This window comes from Tetrao urogallus (genome assembly GCF_951394365.1).
Source record: "Tetrao urogallus genome assembly, chromosome: 7".
Taxonomy (NCBI): domain Eukaryota; kingdom Metazoa; phylum Chordata; class Aves; order Galliformes; family Phasianidae; genus Tetrao; species Tetrao urogallus.
The window spans coordinates 11427697-11445317 of NC_136820.1; the positions used below are offsets into that span (position 1 = coordinate 11427697).

At 43.0% G+C, this 17621-nt stretch overlaps 1 protein-coding gene across 1 annotated transcript in view; it reads right to left on the reverse strand.

Annotated features, from left to right (window-relative positions):
• Positions 1–17621, reverse strand: part of ANO10 (anoctamin 10) — a gene marked incomplete at both ends in the record, with an annotated part of 121987 nt that overhangs the window by 34684 nt on the left and 69682 nt on the right. The window contains one exon of the mRNA XM_079538369.1: positions 109–225. Coding sequence (XP_079394495.1) covers positions 109–225 — 117 coding nt within the window. The remainder of the gene's footprint in view (positions 1–108; positions 226–17621) is intronic.

Consider the following 17621-nt stretch of genomic DNA (forward strand, 5'->3'; position numbering starts at 1 on the left):
CAGCATCCCAGGATTTATGTATTTATTCACCTAAAACTAAAGCAGAATCTCTCTCATTTTGCTCTCCTTCAGGCCACCAAAGCTTCTATATAGGTCGGTAGTTCTTACCTGTTGTTTGAGAGCCTCTAGTGATTCAAATTCCAATTTGGCCAGCTTTATCTGTATCTCTCTTGGTTTATCAGGAATTACAAATGCCATGACAAACTTTATTGCTAGTAGCAAGTGCTGGAAAAAAAGAAAAAGATAGAAAAAATATTATTCCGCAGAGCTTGAAGCTCAAAGTGCATATTTTTGGAAGTGTTTGTAATAGATGTAAAAACATTTATTGTGACAAGTACATAGATAACATACAATAACCACATCTAGCCTCAGCTACTCCATGTTTTTTCTATTAACATTCATTCACAATCTGAATATGAACATACATTGTTTAGTTTTTAAAGAAATGCTATTTTCACTGCGTTCTCTAAGTTTCTAATTTAATTTTGTATTTGTTATTCCAGTAAAACTAGTAGCTCTTAAATTTTTTTTTTTTTGGTGCACAGAAACTGAATTACAGCACACAGTACATAGTGATTTATGTACACGTGTATATAATACATTTACATACACAGGACAGTAATACATCATCAGTGAGAACCTGAGCACAGATTAAGAGGTTAATGAAGCATTTAAAGTGCCTGCTGTGTAATGCAATGTGTAATACCATATTATTTAGAATGCCACATCAACAGTAAAACACTCTTCTACTCACGTAGAAGTTTTCTTCCCCCACTCAGCTTAACGGTCTCCCAACAAAAACGCTGCAGCTAACCCTTAAAAACTCCTTTTTTTTTTTTAAATAGGAGGAAAAAAATGTGTTTTCATCTATTTCAGCATATGAAGAGCATTGCTGTGTTATCAACTGAACAACGCCCAGAAAGCAGTACTCCAAAGCTTTTTTGGTGTGTTTGTTTGGGTTGCTTTGGCAATGTACCTGTTATCTGCAGCTTTTGACATTCTCTGCCAGAAAAGTGAATTTTCATTCTAGCACAATTGATAGCCTTTAAACAGCCCTAAATATAAAAGCAGAGCTTTCAATTCAGAAAGCCTTCAAGCCACACAGTAGAAATACAAATGGGGAAAAGTTCTTATTTTGCTTGTCCTGTGCCCTCCAAATGATTGGATTAGATGGACAAAGCTCTATTAGTTATAAATTGCTCAGAACCAAGTGGGATGTCTTAGTGCACAAGGTTGTGACCTCAGCAAACTAAGTGGAACTTAGTAGAGAGCAGCAGCTGTTGCCTGGTAACATCTTTAAGAAATATACAGACTCCCAAAGTGTCTCCTGCTGCTCTTACTTACTAAGTAGGAGTAAAATGAATAAAACTGGGAAGGTGACTGGCAGAAATTAAGAATGTTGGTCACTGGACTCATACAATCCCTTGAAAAGAAAACATACCTATTTTTATTAGCAGTTTTTATTGCATTTTGGAATTGCTAACTGACAGGAAATGCAAATAGTTATCCAAGAGAAACTGAAGAAAAAGTAGGGAGATGAGTAGTTGTATTCATTTTATCATCCTATTTTGTAGTGATTTTTTAATACTGTTATATATTAATTCCCATAAATCAGATCAGGAAAAGGAGCCATCTGCTTTTAAAGAAAAAATGCCTTATGTGAACAGAATAAATCACCAGAACAGACAGCGAAATTATCCTTCATAGTGAAACGTTGTATTAACGCTCGTATGGATGTATGATAGGGAGACAACACTATTTTATCCAAAGTTGTTACACAGTTAGTGTAAATGTATCCAACCAATACTAAAATCACTTCACAGAGCTGATTTTGGCATCTTTTTAAACCAGGTCACAAAGCCAACTGCTATTTCTCACTGCAGCCATCAGAAACCAGCGCTGCTTCCAAGAACATGCCCTTCATAACAATTTCAAGAGGACTATTTCACTATGAGCAAAACCCAGGATAACATTAACACAAGCTGTAAGCTCCCTGATGCCAGCAGCAAAGTCCACCCCACCCCCTCCATTTTGCAATCTGCCAAATGGGCACATAGAGAAACAGCCAGAGTCTGTCCCTCTTGGAAAACTCAGTGCCATCAAACTCTGTGGTCTTGTGCCACGTGCTTCCAGAGCTGGAGGAACTATTCTGTTGTGTGCAGCTACTGACAAGAGAAGTAGCAGCAGCTGTGTTTTGCAGCAACGTGTCCCCAACCCTCTCTCTTCTAAAACAGAAAATGCAAATTAGGGGTAAATTCATGGAATTTTGAAGAGCTGATTTGATTTCTACAGTGGTCTGACTGCAGCGAGTCCTGTCAAAATCTACTCAACTGGAGGAAAAAGAAAAGGAAAAAAATAAAAGGGAAAAGAGAGCAAAAGCAGTAGTTGCATGGCTGGTTACTCAATGCAGTGCAAAGTCAGCTGGGAAATACTTCAAGAAAATTTTGTAACAAAATCCAACAACATCCCTTTCCTTTTTTTCTTTCTTTCTTTTTTTTTTCTCTCCAGAATCTAATATTTACTCTCAAAAAATCAATTAAAATCAGAAATCTGCACATAGTCCAACCTATGCCCAGTACGCACTAAGAGACAAGATGGTCACTGACTACTCACTGCATGTAGAGAAGGCACTCTGCGTGAGAACCAACACACCACTTTCAGCCTCAGTTCTCCACTGTTACAAGCACAACGCCTTCACAAAGGGAAAAGAAAGCACCACTGCAGGACCATGTTACTGTCAGAGCCAAACACAGGGAAATCACTAGAGTCTTTGCTAGCACTCTGGATCACAGTATTCTGACATTAAACTAAGCCAAGATCAAAGACAAAGAACAGACCAAAGGATAAACTTATCTATTTTTGTGGCAAGTGTTTAACTGAGAGGGTCTTGTATCCTTCTGAGAGCAGGAAAAATAGGAAGAGGAAAAATAACCCTGTCATTGGACCAACACAGGCAAAGAAAAATTTCCATAAAGCACAGGAAGTTCTACTAAATTAAATTGTCCTTAAAATCAATGAGACAAATTTACGAGAACATATTTCTGCAATATACATAAAGAAAAATCTTGGAGAAAAAAAAAAAAAAAGAAAAAAACTTTCCTTCCCATTCAGCCTGAACTGGCTTCAGTAGAAGCTCCCTAACGGGGCAGAATCATCACAAGAGGACTTGAAGAAAAGTCTTTCTCCTGCTGCTTTTAAAACCTCACATCAGTATTATATGGGATGCGAGAATGAGAAAAAAGGAAGATGTTATTTCATGCTGGTTCTATTTCAAGGTTTCTCCACATCTCCCATTCAGTTTGAGGCTGTCTTTCCCACCGCAAACATACACATGTACATCTTTGCAACCCAAACAACCGTCCTGATTTGCATGCACCTTCTTTTTATCCTTAACCAAGTATCACCCATCCCTCCTGCATCATTGCAAGTATAAGCTTTCTCCTTCTTGCTGCCAAAACTCAGGGGAGACCCTGAGAACAAGTTGTAGTCACTCTGTCTCAGACTTCATGCCTTTTGCTCTCTAGGTCTGACACTCTGACATCCATCTCAGCTCTCATCTGGAACATGCTCAGGACAGGCAATGCTCACGCGCTTGCACTTGATGAGTTCCTTCAAGTCCTGCAGGGAAAGTTTCAGCCTGCAGTGAAAAAGGATGCTGCCTTGCAAAGCACCCATATATTTACATTTTCCCACCTGTTAATTAGTGCAGAAAACCTTACAAGTACAACTCTACACTGAAAAAGATACCAGGCATGACATACCATTTTGAGGCATGCTTCTATCATTTAAGAAGTATGAAGCTACACCCTGAGAATCAGTATTTGTTTCATTCCTGTTGCACCAGCAGGACTGACACACAGCTCTTTGCAGTCCAGTCTTGGCCTTACGCCTTCATATTTTCAGCAAGTTACAGCCAAAGCAAAGCAAGGAAATGAAAAAAAAAAAAAAAAGAAAAAAAAGGTGACATTTCAGACATCATCTACGTAATGTCTTTGTGAAAGAGCTCATGAACAGGGAATGGGGAATGATCTCTTCTACCCTTGTGGATTTTTGTACTGTTTTCTACAATACTCTAAGAGCCCAGCTGGAAAATAAGTAAAGCAAGCCGGTATGCTTTATTAAACACGGTGCTGTTATTTGAAAGCCTTAGGAAAATTTAAGCCAGACAACTTTCAACATAAATCATCAATCTGTTAAGTAACTACATTCTGTCAATGCACAGCCTAGCGAAGTTGAAAGCACAAGTAATCCAATCAGTTGTGTAGTCATGAATTTTTTTCCTCTTATAGCACCATCATATTTTCTATTAGTTCCAAAACCATGATTTTTTTATTTATTTATAGATTATTAGTTACTCGTGTTTCAACCACAGCTGCTATCCACTGTATTCAGGCACTACTGAACTGAAGAGGTATCTGGTTTCATTAGTCTTATTGAGAAGATTTAGATGCACAAAGTCCTCCACAATTTCCTCCTAGGGAATAGTTAAGAGGTAGGTCTCCTAAAAACTTCTATAAAAATGCAAAGTACACAAATGAGCCTTTCAGAAATGTTCTAAGACAACTTTTCTCACATTTGTTTCCTCCTGCTGTCAATTGTAAAGATGTGAAAAAATGCTGCAGGTGTAAATTTATCTTGGAACTTTCAAGTATTTGCTAATAGTTAATTCTACAGCAACCCAACAGTCTTTAAACCAGCATGATAATGCATCAATCTCTATGAAACCATTTGATAATCCTCAAATGTTTTGGCATAACCCTTATCTCAATTTATGAAAGTGTTTAATAGGAACTGGGGTAAGAGATGCCAAAAGCCAAATTAGCTAATGCTGAACGTAATGAATAGCAGAGCCTTGACTGTGCTCTGAAATAAATTCCAAGTGAAAATTGGAAAGAAGGATGCCCACAGAATTCAAATCGACAGGGTGATTAATACCAAGCCTTATGAAGGACCTCTTAGCTGATTGCTAGCATTACACGTAGGCCACTGTTCTGACAGGTATAGTTTATTGTCAAAATGCCTCATGTTCCACATCAAGGAAAGAAAAAAAAAAAAAAAGTTTGGTATTTGTCATTAATCTACAAAATTTATACTTCTTTCTACCTCTAAGCCATACATTTTTCTCCATGATAAAAATGCAAGTAAATTACAGACATTGTAATTATGCACTCTAAGGATTTCAGCTTCTCAGGACTCTGAAATTCATCATTCACTCCACAACTGGATGACCAGGGATTGATACAGAGACAAGAAGCATTACTTCTGCCATTTAGTTTGAAATTACTGTAAGTCAGTTGAGAGCTCAGGAGAAATTCTCACCTAAAGCAGGCACCACAGTTCTTGAGCTTGGACCTGCCTCAAACAGCACATGCCTTAGTTAAAGCCAAAGTGCACAGGTATTTGCCAAGCGAGTTTTGGACAGCTCTGTCAGACCATGCATGTACATTTTGATGTATTTGAATCTGAGACAATCATCAGACTTCTCGATTTGACATTTTTATTCAATTTATGCTAGGAAAAGGTAATGCTGCATTGACATTTGAATTTAAACTCTTTTAAACATTGATGGTCTTATTTATTGCAGCACAGAAAAATGTCAACACAGCATGGAGATTCTAGGGAGACTTTATCACCTTCAGCTATCTACTTCTTGAAGTATTACAAAGAAGTAGAATCTAATAGGAGAGACTGGAACAGATGAGTGGGTTACCTGTTTAAGACTACTCTAACTCAGTCTCCAGGGCAGTCACCCAAGGGATCAGTGGGACAGAGCCCAAGACAAACTGCCTTCCACAGAAGACAAGCACAGCTTTCCTTCTTAACTCTGGTAAGTGGTAGAAGGTAAATGACTATTGCCTAATGAGGAGCTGACTACCTTCATAACTGTTTTACAAAGGTAAAAATGCTGAAATGTAGTATTTCAAAGCTTCCTTTAATAGCCGCAACATTTTCATGAGCTCACACCCCTGACAGACTGCAGAAAAGGGCTCAATATCCCCTGCTCCAACCAAAACCAAGGAAGCAAGTGCCCACTTGTAATGCTGTAACAGTAAGTAAAGAAAGTACCATGATAATAATGGGGAAATAAAGACTTTGGCAACAGTAAGCGAGAACAAGAACAAAAGCAGCAGCCGCAAATACGGAATTGAAGGAAAAGAGCTGCTTACCATGGGAAGGCTTCAGAGATCTCCAGCAAGAGATGGCCTTGCCCGCACTCTTAACTCTTACCAGGCCTGCAAAGGGCTGCACGCTGGCTCTGCCCCTTCCTCTCACTCAGCTGCATTACATGCACCAGAGCTCTTCCGGGTTGGCCTTGCCTTCCCACCGGGTGCTCAATCGCTGCTTCGGGCTGTGTCTTTGCATTTCCCCTATACTCACAACATCACAAGTCTTGCCATCTTTCAAATACAAGATCAGACTGTCCTTAGCGGAAGCGTACTGACCAACGGAGGAATGGTTTTGTCCTTCAGTGCTAAGAACTTAGCAAACATCACGCCAGTGCATCCTAGAGGCCTGCTGAGTTCAGTGGCAGAGACAGCAGGAGTCACATCCAGACGCTTCTGACAACAAATCTTAAGTGCACAACCTTTCAGGGAAAACCTGAAAAGAAAAGCTTTCTTCTTCTCCACCAGATAAAATCAGCTTAGCTCTGAAACAGCAGATCTTACAGTCTTCCCAAAGACAGCCATGCAAACTAACCTGGGCAGCCATGGAGGTGAAATACTTTAGCGTGTGCCCAACTCCAAGCAGATCAGGCAGTCTTCTCGAGTCAAACGGACTGCAATGTGCTCAGAGTTAAAGTCGTGCTTAAGGACTTCATGGGATCAGGGACACTGGGCATGGGATTACAAAAGTCTGACTTCTCTCTCAAAAAATGACCTGTTGGCCTGTTTGGAATTACGTCCGTGTCCGTTAGTATTTACATCGACAGTTAGAAATAGAAAACTGATGGACAACTGTAGATGAAAAGAATTCTCTGCTGCTCTAACCAGAAGCAAAATGTAGAGTATGAAAATACATAACCTTCCTTTGGTAAAATTATGACCACAAATTTGTGCTTGGTATCGTGGCAGCAGAATGCACTGCAATGCTCCACAAACAACATATGAGGTGTAATTGTGAAAACCTGTACAAGCGAGCGGCAATGCTGAGCCGCAGCAACGCTTTTGTTCAGCATCCCGCGGATTTAGAAAGAAGCTCAGAAAAATTAAAGCATTTCCTCTCTGACTTATAGCAAACCTGTGTTACAGCTGAGGTCTTCCCATTAAATATGAGTGCCTGGGATTTTTACAGAAGTTCAAGATGAAAAGAAAACACGGTCCAATAGTTTTTACTCTACTTTGGCATTTTGCTGAGGTAGCCGTGTGACTTTTTAGCTACTAAAATTCTACAATACAGGTACCTCAGGCACAAGCCCACAGAGACAGGGAACACAAAACACACACCTGCATATATGTACACGGAGGGGGACGCATTAAAGAACAAAGTGACTGGAGAGCGTGAGAGGTTAGAACTGCATCTGAATGCTGAGTTTAGAATTGTCTTCGTTGTTTACTCTTGTTTTTTCAACACCTTCTCAACCAAAGTCTGTGGCAGGATTCATCCCAGCCAAGTCCATCAGTCCCAGAAGGGACGCGCTGTTCATTCAGTGGCATTCACAGCACACGTGACAGCACCTACTGAACACAGTATTTCACTGAAGGAAACGCAAACTGACTGCCCTTTTGCTGGGCATACGCTCAGAGCGATCTCAGGTCAAGATTAAGAAGCCTCAAAGGGCTTGCAGATCATTGGGAATTGATAATGGGATGAAAATGATGGCAGTAATTAGCAATATTTTCTGATACCTTTGATTAAGTCTGTAGACAACACTCTACTTTATTCTTTTTGTCATTGCTGTTGTTTTAGAAAAGGAAAGAATAAAAAAGGAAAGTGGAACGGGCAAAACTTGTCACTACTTGCATTTGTTGCAGTCATTCCTATCAGTGCAACACACAAACCAAATGCTTCTGTCACTATCTGAACAGGGAGAAATGATGCAAACACTACGGAACCAGTGCAGTGTGTCTCCAAAAAATAAAAATAAAGCAGCTTTGGAACCTTCCCTCTCTACGCACACGCAGGACACCAGCCATGGTAGACCACAGCAGCAGAAGTATCTCTTCCACAGGCCACTTGTGGCCCATCCACCACTTGGGAGTTCTGAAACACAGCAGCACTTCACCTCTTCCTGTCAAGGAAAACACGACACTGAAGCAAAGAAAGACAGAAAGACAGTTGTAATAAAGGATGGACTGGAAGCCGGGACTTCACAGTGCAGTCCAACTTTGGATGACCAGAGAATTACTAGCATCGAATGGGAAGGGATTTTACCAAGGAAATCAGAAGCCTCCTGTTAGGCAGAGGTGGGCTATGAGATATCGCACTGAACCGGGGGTAAATTACAAGAGCAAAAGATCAACACATCCAAACCAGAGACAGAGCTCCTCACTGACTCAGCAAGGGGGGACAAATTTATTAGGACAGATCCTTTTGACACTGTAAAGCCTGACACAAAACTCTTACTGTCGTGGTTTGGTGATTTTTTGATGTCAGTATTCCACATCAGAACATCACGTGGAGCAGGGGGAGTTAAAGAGTTAAAGATCTGGTCCCATTTACTGCCTCCTATGGGCAGTTTGAGTATCCTGAGGAGAGGGGAGGGGCGGCATCCCCGCAGGACCTGGCGGGAAGAGGAAGCGAGGCGAAGCTCCGGAGGACCCCAGGGTCCGCCTCTCCTTCCTGCCCCGGCTCAGCCGTCTCAGCTCGCCGCGGAGCAAAGCACGTGCTTTCCCTCGCACCGCCGTGGTTTGACTCGCACTTTGCATACTCTCGTCTCTCTCGTGTTGTTCGATTTGGTTACATTCAGTAAATTATCGTTCCTCCTCAGATCGCCGCCGTTGTGTTTCCTCTTCGTTAAAACTATCTGCTAGCTCTCTGCCCTACCCCCTCTCCCGGAGCACACGCGGCCCGGGGCCGGCTGAGTCGCGCGGCAAGCCGTTAGTACGGCTTCGTTGTTTTCTCCTTTCCCCGGGGCCTGTGCCCCCTGTCACGGACTCAGATCTAGGGATAAGCCCGTGACACTTTATGGGGCTAGACAAGACGGGGGCAGTTAGGGCAGTTAGAGACGGGTGGGACGACGCACCGGGTTGCCCCTGGCAACAGCCCCCCCAAACCAACACACACCTCTTCCCTGCTTGCCGGTGAAAGGCTCTGCAGGTGAAGAGGGGGCACCGAAGGGCAGCCTTGCTGCTGCTGCAGGACAGCAGCCTTGACAATGAAAGCCATGGCTCACCACGCTGGTGGCACTGCACAAACATCCAGCACCCAGCAGGAGGAAATTAATGAGCTGTGCGTGCTGCTCATGAGGCTCTGCATCACCACCAAGCAGGTAAATACTAAGGACTGCCAACGACAAAGGGCAGAAACCCAAGCCGTGTGAACCGGTGAGACAAACTGTGACCTGCTGGTCATGGATGTGACCCATTCAAGCGTGTGACAACTGAGCCACATGCGGATCAGAGTCAGCTCGGCCAGGGGCTGGTAGATAGGGATGGGGAACAGAATAGGCCCTGCATCATCCACGATGGCACCCTCACTAAGTTTGCAGGCGACACCAAGTTGGGAGTGCTGATCTGCCGGGTGGGAGAAAGGCACTACAGAGGGACCTGCAGAGACCGGATCGATGGGCCGGGGTAAACCCTATGAGTTTCAACAGGGCCAAGTGTGGGGCCCTGCATTTTGGTCATAACCAACCCAGGCAGCCCCACTGGCTGGGGGAGGGGGAGCCTGGAAAGCCGCCTGATGGAAAGGCTTGTACTGTCCTTGCTGTACTGATGGACAGTCAGCTGAATACGAGCCAGCAGAGCGCCCAGGGGGCCCAGAAGGCCAAAGGCACCAGTGAGGCCCCACCTCAAGTACTGTGTTCAGTTTTGGGCACCTGTTTGGGTACAGAAAGGACACTGAGGTGCTGCAGCAGGTCCAAAGAAGAGCAACAAGGCCGGTGAAGGGCTTGGAGAATATGCCCTACGAGCAGCAAGTAGAGGAACTGGGGCTGTTTAGCCTGGGGAAGAGGAGCCTGAGAGGAGACCCTACTGCTCTCTTAAAATACCTCAAAGGTGATTGCACAGAGAGAGGGGCTGGTCTTTCCTCACTGCTGACAGGATGAGGGGAAATGGCCTCAAATTGCGCCAGGGGAGGTTTAGGTTGAATATCAGGAAAATCAACTTTATAGAAAGGGTGGTTAAGCACTGCAATAGGCTCCACAGGGAGGTGGTTGAGTCACCATCCCTGGATGTTACTTAAAGCCATTGGGATGTGGTGCTCAGGGACATGACTGAGCCGAGGGTTGTTAGAGGTAGGGTAGTATGGTTAGGTTGCGGTTGGACTTGATGATCTTTAAGGCATTTTCCAACCTGAGCAATGCAATCATTTTATGATTCCAGGCTCCAGAGGGAAGAGAGCAATCAAAAGAAAAATGCCATACAAAGGGCCATTCTATATTCAAAACAGCAGATCAACCAGTGGGAGATAAAAGGCAACATCCACATCCACCTGTGAATGGGAAGCGTAAGAACATTGCAGACAGACAGCAGTTTTATGAATCTCTGCCAGAGGCCAAGAAGATATGCAGAGCCATGCCTGTTCAACCAACATCTCTGCCCAAAAATAGTCTTCCAAACAACAATGCAAGTGAGAAAAAGCAGGCTCAGCCGAGCTCTGCTCCAGCCCCGACTTCGGCTGAGCAGCACTGCCCACCCAAACCTCCGCTGCTAAGAAAGGATGAGGCCGACAAACCATCAGGCAAACGAAAATGCAAAACAAAACATCTGGATGTGCAAAGAAGAAAGAGATCATTCTTTGCCATGGATGACCCCTTTGACGTGGACGACACACAAGACCTGGTCGCGCTACCGAAGAAAATGATGAAACAAGGAGAGCCCAGACTCTGTGGGAAAGAACAGCGCAATATTATTTCTATGTTTTAAAGCTGCAGAACTTCTGACATTTGGCTGATAAAGGACTATTACTATGAACTGTAAATAGCAGAAAACAAATCTCCGAACTTCACATTAAATGTAGTTTGAATCATTAGCAATTTGTTCCTTAGCACCAATACTTTTCTGATGTATTCTTAGTGTTAGAAGTCACCTCTTTCATTAAATAGTGTAGTAGAAGTAAGCAGTGTATATTAATATATGTATGTATCTAAATATGTATGTATTTATTTACATAAACTGGGATAGCAACACCTACTCTTGTATGTACTTCTGAGTTTATTCTTTCAGTGGGGCTGAGTTCCAGAAAGCCTGTAACAACTTCTTTTATTGAATAAAAATTTAATATTTAATAAAAGCTGTATTTGCAACATGAATATACTGCGAGGGGGGAATAAACACTCAGCACAGAAGGCAAGTGCAGCTACCCTTCTCAACTCTGAAAATGAGAGAGACATCTGCAGTACAGCCTGCTGAGATATGACACACACCCAAGCTTTTATCCTTAATCATGAATAGTACGTTATCTGACCAAGCAGATCTTATAATTTATCCCTCATTTCTCCCACAGCTACCTCTGGTTTTACACACAACTCTCTACTCCAAATCCAGTTTTGAAGACGTTTCTTCAAGATTTTATTTATGTATTTTTAAAAAAAGATCAGCTCACAACACAGAGTTAAGAAGTTCAGAACCACTGATCATAGAATGCCCTGAGCCACAAAGGACTCACAAGGATCATCAAGTCAAACTCCTGACTCCACACAGGAGTGCTGACAATCAGACCTTATGTCTGCGTAAACATAGTTTAAACAAAACAGTATTTCACCACACTAGACGTGTGTTTTATCCAAAATATTAGTAATTTTAACACAACACACAGCTTTTTCTATACATTCATCCTATTGTAAGTAGCACACTTTCCTCTACTTCTATGAGAGCTGCACTTGAAGTAAAGCCTTCTATTTTATTATATTGGCCTAAGACATCAGAGGTGGATGGATGTTGTGGTACAGCAGTAGAGGTTGAACCTTCCCACCAATATTCCATCACATATTGCTGCTGAGCAACAAATGGCAGCAGAGGGGCAGTCACACAAAACGGCACCTGACGTGGAAGTGCGGATGAAGCAAATGGGTGGAATTCCTCCACATGGAACAAATGGCACCTACTGACATTCACTGATGCTTGCTGAACATCGTGGAGATCATCCAGTGGATGTGAGCACAGTGAGGTGTGCTGGGTGGTACGTTTCCACAGAGTGACTCTGGGTCATAGCTGCTGGTGCAGATTCTGGAGAGTGCAGCATGCAGGCTCTTGCTCATTATGGGAATAAATGCACAGCTAATGGTGGTGACTGTGTTGAAAAACTTATTTTTTTGTAGCTGAGAATTTCCTCTGCCAAGTAGTGTTAGTGTGCTCTACCTGTTGCAGCTTCCACAGAAACAAATAGGAGGCCTTCCTTAAAAAGTGACCTGTGTATTTAAAACCTGCGAGTAAGTTTAGCAGGACACAGCACATTTTTAAAATCTGGACCAAAAGGTGAGTCATGCAATGCTAAATAATGAACAAAATGTCACAACCATGAGTCACCAGAGAAAAATAATGGCCTTGCAGTATATTACAAAGTGAGCTGCAGATTAATTAGTCTCTATTCCAATGCAACTTTAATGAAACCAAATTAATTGAAATGCACACAAATAGAACTCGCTGATCTGAAACAATGCTATTCTGTGTGAAGAAAATAATTTCCATGATAATTAATAATTTCCATGTTGGAAACTCATTGCCTTCATTTTTCCTGTAAAGAGGTGATGTTCTAGAAAAAAAAATACAACGCGAACTCTAACCATCCTTTTGCTTTTCAATAAAGGTCAGAAGAAAAGCTTTGCATTCAGCTGAACTATTTTAATTAAACATTGCAGCAGGTGTTTGGCTATGTTTCCAACCCCTAAAAACCCTGCATAAAAATGGTATATTAAAAAAAGTAAAGACCTGAGTGTCCTCAAGCTCTCTTTATCTGTCTTCTCTGTGAATGAGTATTCACAGAATCACATCAGATTTTATTTCTTTTGGAATGTTACCTGCCTTAGCTATAAAAGAGTTCTTCAAAGCTGTTAGAAGCTAGTCATGCAGTTCTAATGTCAACTTCTATTGCCATAGCAGATCTGTGCAGCACAGCACAGCCCTCAGTTTGACCTCAGCTGCTGACCAGGTTCAAACATAACTAGTTTACTCAAGCTCACAAAAAAAGAGCCCTCACCTGTGAGCCAAATCTACTCTGAAGCAAGTTATTGCAACTAAAGCAGACCCCCTTGTAGGCCATACCCACACAATCAAGCTTTTCAGTGTCCGCATGTCTCATGCACTCCCATTAAAGCAGGCTATGAAATGCTGCCAGAACTGCAGGAACACAAAGCCTATCTTAAGGTGCGTGCTCCAGAAGACAAATAGAAAAAAAGAGAGAGAGGAAGAGAGGAAAAAACACCAGCAGTACTTAGTGATGGTAGGCATCAAGCAATTTCATCAGCTGAGAACACAGGTGATAACGTGAATCCCAGTGTGAAGACTGGAAAGCAATAACTCCTATACAGTGGGATAACAGAACTGCTCCGGTGCAGCACTGCCATTCGAAAGTAGACAACTTCCATTTGCACAACCCAACAATTACTCCTTGACAAATTCAGTGGATACGTGGGACATTCCCAAAACCATCATGTCTGAATTAGAAAGAGATTCTCAGTTGAGTTCTGATATCTAAGGAAAAAGGAAAACTAGCAAAAATGATAACACAGCAACACACATCACAAATCACATATTCCTTAGCTGCTTCTCCCCACAAGTTGACAGTTTGTTCTTCAGAACTATAGATAGAACAGAAAAAAAAAAATCAGTTTAAATTTCTCAATATAACAGCTCTGGTAAAGTGCAGATTGCACAATTTCTTACCATCCTAGAATAAAGAGGCCAAAAGGAAGACCATATGGGTCCTAAAGGAAGGACTAGGCATCACTTTGTTGCCATGAAACACTATCACAGGGGGATAATCAGCCATAAGAACCTGCAGCTGATTCATCCTCTGGCTGAAACAACCTCAGCTGTGAAAGCTACATTTAATTTGAAAGAAATTAAGTAGCAATTCCCACTACAGCACCAAAAAAAAGGCTTCAAGCACATCAGACAAGACCTTGGACCAGGGACTAAGCCTGAACAGGACACTGAGTAACTTCAACACAGTTGAAGCACAGAAAGATGGGAAACTTTTTAGATAGATCCCAGCAGTTACCCTCAGGCAGATGAATACTTCCCTTCAACTTGGTGTTACCTGCAGAGTTACCAAGGGTGCACTCAATACCCTCATCATCAACAAAGATATTCAACAGGATGGGCCCCAGTACCGAACCCAGGGAACACTGCTCCTGACCAGTTTCCACATGGATTTAAGTCCATTCACCGCCAAACTGGCACAGCGAACAGCCAAAACATGAGCAAAATGTTCCACTGTTTACAGCATTACTTGCTGCAACTTTGTCCTTCTTTTCAGAGACACCATTTGAGAGAAGAAATCCATGATCCCTCTCTTTTTTTATTAAATTAATGTTCTTGACAAGAGCTCTGTGATCATTCAAATATACACATCATTCTGTACAAAATAAATATTCCCCACATATCCAATGTAAGAACTAGACCTGGCTGCACTTGCAGGTGTGGATTTTTGTGTGAGATAACAAAGCATTATCTTCTAACACTGAATTGTCACCACAATTCTCAAAAGGGAAAACATCTGTCAGGCAACATGTTCTTAAATCACTTCATTCCTACCACCTCCTTCAACAGGGAGAAGAAATATCAGCACGTTTCAAACACAGGCAGGAAAAAAACATATTGTCAGCCAAAGAGTATTCAGAAGTAAGACCTTCTAGCATGACATGAAAGTATTACAAGGAGAAAAAGTTTATTCTCCTTTCAATTCAGAAGAATTTTACCACTGTCTAACAGTACTGAATCATTCTGGGTTAGGCAAGATGGCTTCACCATAAATAGCAATTCAAAATCCATTCCTATGACGAATCACATTAGCAGAGATATCTAGCTCTCTCAAGTCAGAAAAGATGTTTTCACTGGTCAGCAGACAAACAGGGTGAAGTTACATTGTTTTGCTCACTTTCAGTGGGAACAAGCACATTACCTGTCACCTCAAGCCTGAAAAAGCACCTGGATTCTTTGCAGCATTTATAGGGATGCCAAACGTGAACTAGAGAAGTGCCAAATGTACTGCTTTTATTTGAAATCCTGTACAAGCGAGCGGCAATGCTGAGCCGCAGCAACGCTTTTGTTCAGCATCCCGCGGATTTAGAAAGAAACTCAGAAAAATTAAAGCATTTCCTCTCTGACTTATAGCAAACCTGTGTTACAGCTGAGGTCTTCCCATTGAATATGAGTGCCTGGGATTTTTACAGAAGTTCAAGATGAAAAGAAAACACGGTCCAATAGTTTTTACTCTACTTTGGCATTTTGCTGAGGTAGCCGTGTGACTTTTTAGCTACTAAAATTCTACAATACAGGTACCTCAGGCACAAGCCCACAGAGACAGGGAACACAAAACACACACCTGCATATATGTACATGGAGGGGGACGCATTAAAGAACAAAGTGACTGGAGAGCGTGAGAGGTTAGAACTGCATCTGAATGCTGAGTTTAGAATTGTCTTCGTTGTTTACTCTTGTTTTTTCAACACCTTCTCAACCAAAGTCTGTGGCAGGATTCATCCCAGCCAAGTCCATCAGTCCCAGAAGGGACGCGCTGTTCATTCAGTGGCATTCACAGCACACGTGACAGCACCTACTGAACACAGTATTTCACTGAAGGAAACGCAAACTGACTGCCCTTTTGCTGGGCATACGCTCAGAGCGATCTCAGGTCAAGATTAAGAAGCCTCAAAGGGCTTGCAGATCATTGGGAATTGATAATGGGATGAAAATGATGGCAGTAATTAGCAATATTTTCTGATACCTTTGATTAAGTCTGTAGACAACACTCTACTTTATTCTTTTTGTCATTGCTGTTGTTTTAGAAAAGGAAAGAATAAAAAAGGAAAGTGGAACGGGCAAAACTTGTCACTACTTGCATTTGTTGCAGTCATTCCTATCAGTGCAACACACAAACCAAATGCTTCTGTCACTATCTGAACAGGGAGAAATGATGCAAACACTACGGAACCAGTGCAGTGTGTCTCCAAAAAAAAAATAAAGCAGCTTTGGAACCTTCCCTCTCTACGCACACGCAGGACACCAGCCATGGTAGACCACAGCAGCAGAAGTATCTCTTCCACAGGCCACTTGTGGCCCATCCACCACTTGGGAGTTCTGAAACACAGCAGCACTTCACCTCTTCCTGTCAAGGAAAACACGACACTGAAGCAAAGAAAGACAGAAAGACAGTTGTAACAAAGGATGGACTGGAAGCCGGGACTTCACAGTGCAGTCCAACTTTGGATGACCAGAGAATTACTAGCATCGAATGGGAAGGGATTTTACCAAGGAAATCAGAAGCCTCCTGTTAGGCAGAGGTGGGCTATGAGATATCGCACTGAACCGGGGGTAAATTACAAGAGCAAAAGATCAACACATCCAAACCAGAGACAGAGCTCCTCACTGACTCAGCAAGGGGGGACAAATTTATTAGGACAGATCCTTTTGACACTGTAAACCCTGACACAAAACTCTTACTGTCGTGGTTTGGTGATTTTTTGATGTCAGTATTCCACATCAGAACATCACGTGGAGCAGGGGGAGTTAAAGAGTTAAAGTTCTGATCCCATTTACTGCCTCCTATGGGCAGTTTGAGTATCCTGAGGAGAGGGGAGGGGCGGCATCCCCGCAGGACCTGGCGGGAAGAGGAAGCGAGGCGAAGCTCCGGAGGACCCCAGGGTCCGCCTCTCCTTCCTGCCCCGGCTCAGCCGTCTCAGCTCGCCGCGGAGCAAAGCACGTGCTTTCCCTCGCACCGCCGTGGTTTGACTCGCACTTTGCATACTCTCGTCTCTCTCGTGTTGTTCGATTTGGTTACATTCAGTAAATTATCGTTCCTCCTCAGATCGCTGCCGTTGTGTTTTCGCTTCGTTAAAACTATCTGCTAGCTCTCTGCCCTTCCCCCTCTCCCGGAGCGCACGCGGCCCGGGGCCGGCCGGGTCGCGCGGCAAACCGTTAGTACGGCTTCGTTGTTTTCTCCTTTCCCCGGGGCCTGTGCCCCCTGTCACCGACTTAGATCTAGGGATAAGCCCGTGACACTTTATGGGGCTAGACAAGACGGGGGCAGTTAGGGCAGTTAGAGACGGGTGGGACGACGCACGGGTTGCCCCTGGCGACAGCACAGTGATGTCACACTAGGGTCCCGGCCACGGCAACAGCCCACCCAAACAAACGCACACCTCTTCCCTGCTAACGCTTGTAAGGCACTGCAGGTGAAGAGGGGGCACCGAAGGGCAGCCTTGCTGCTGCCGCTTGGCCCCACACCTCAAAATAGAACAAGAAGCCTTTAGAATGAAAGCCATGGCTCACCACGCAGGCCGCACAGCACCAACATGC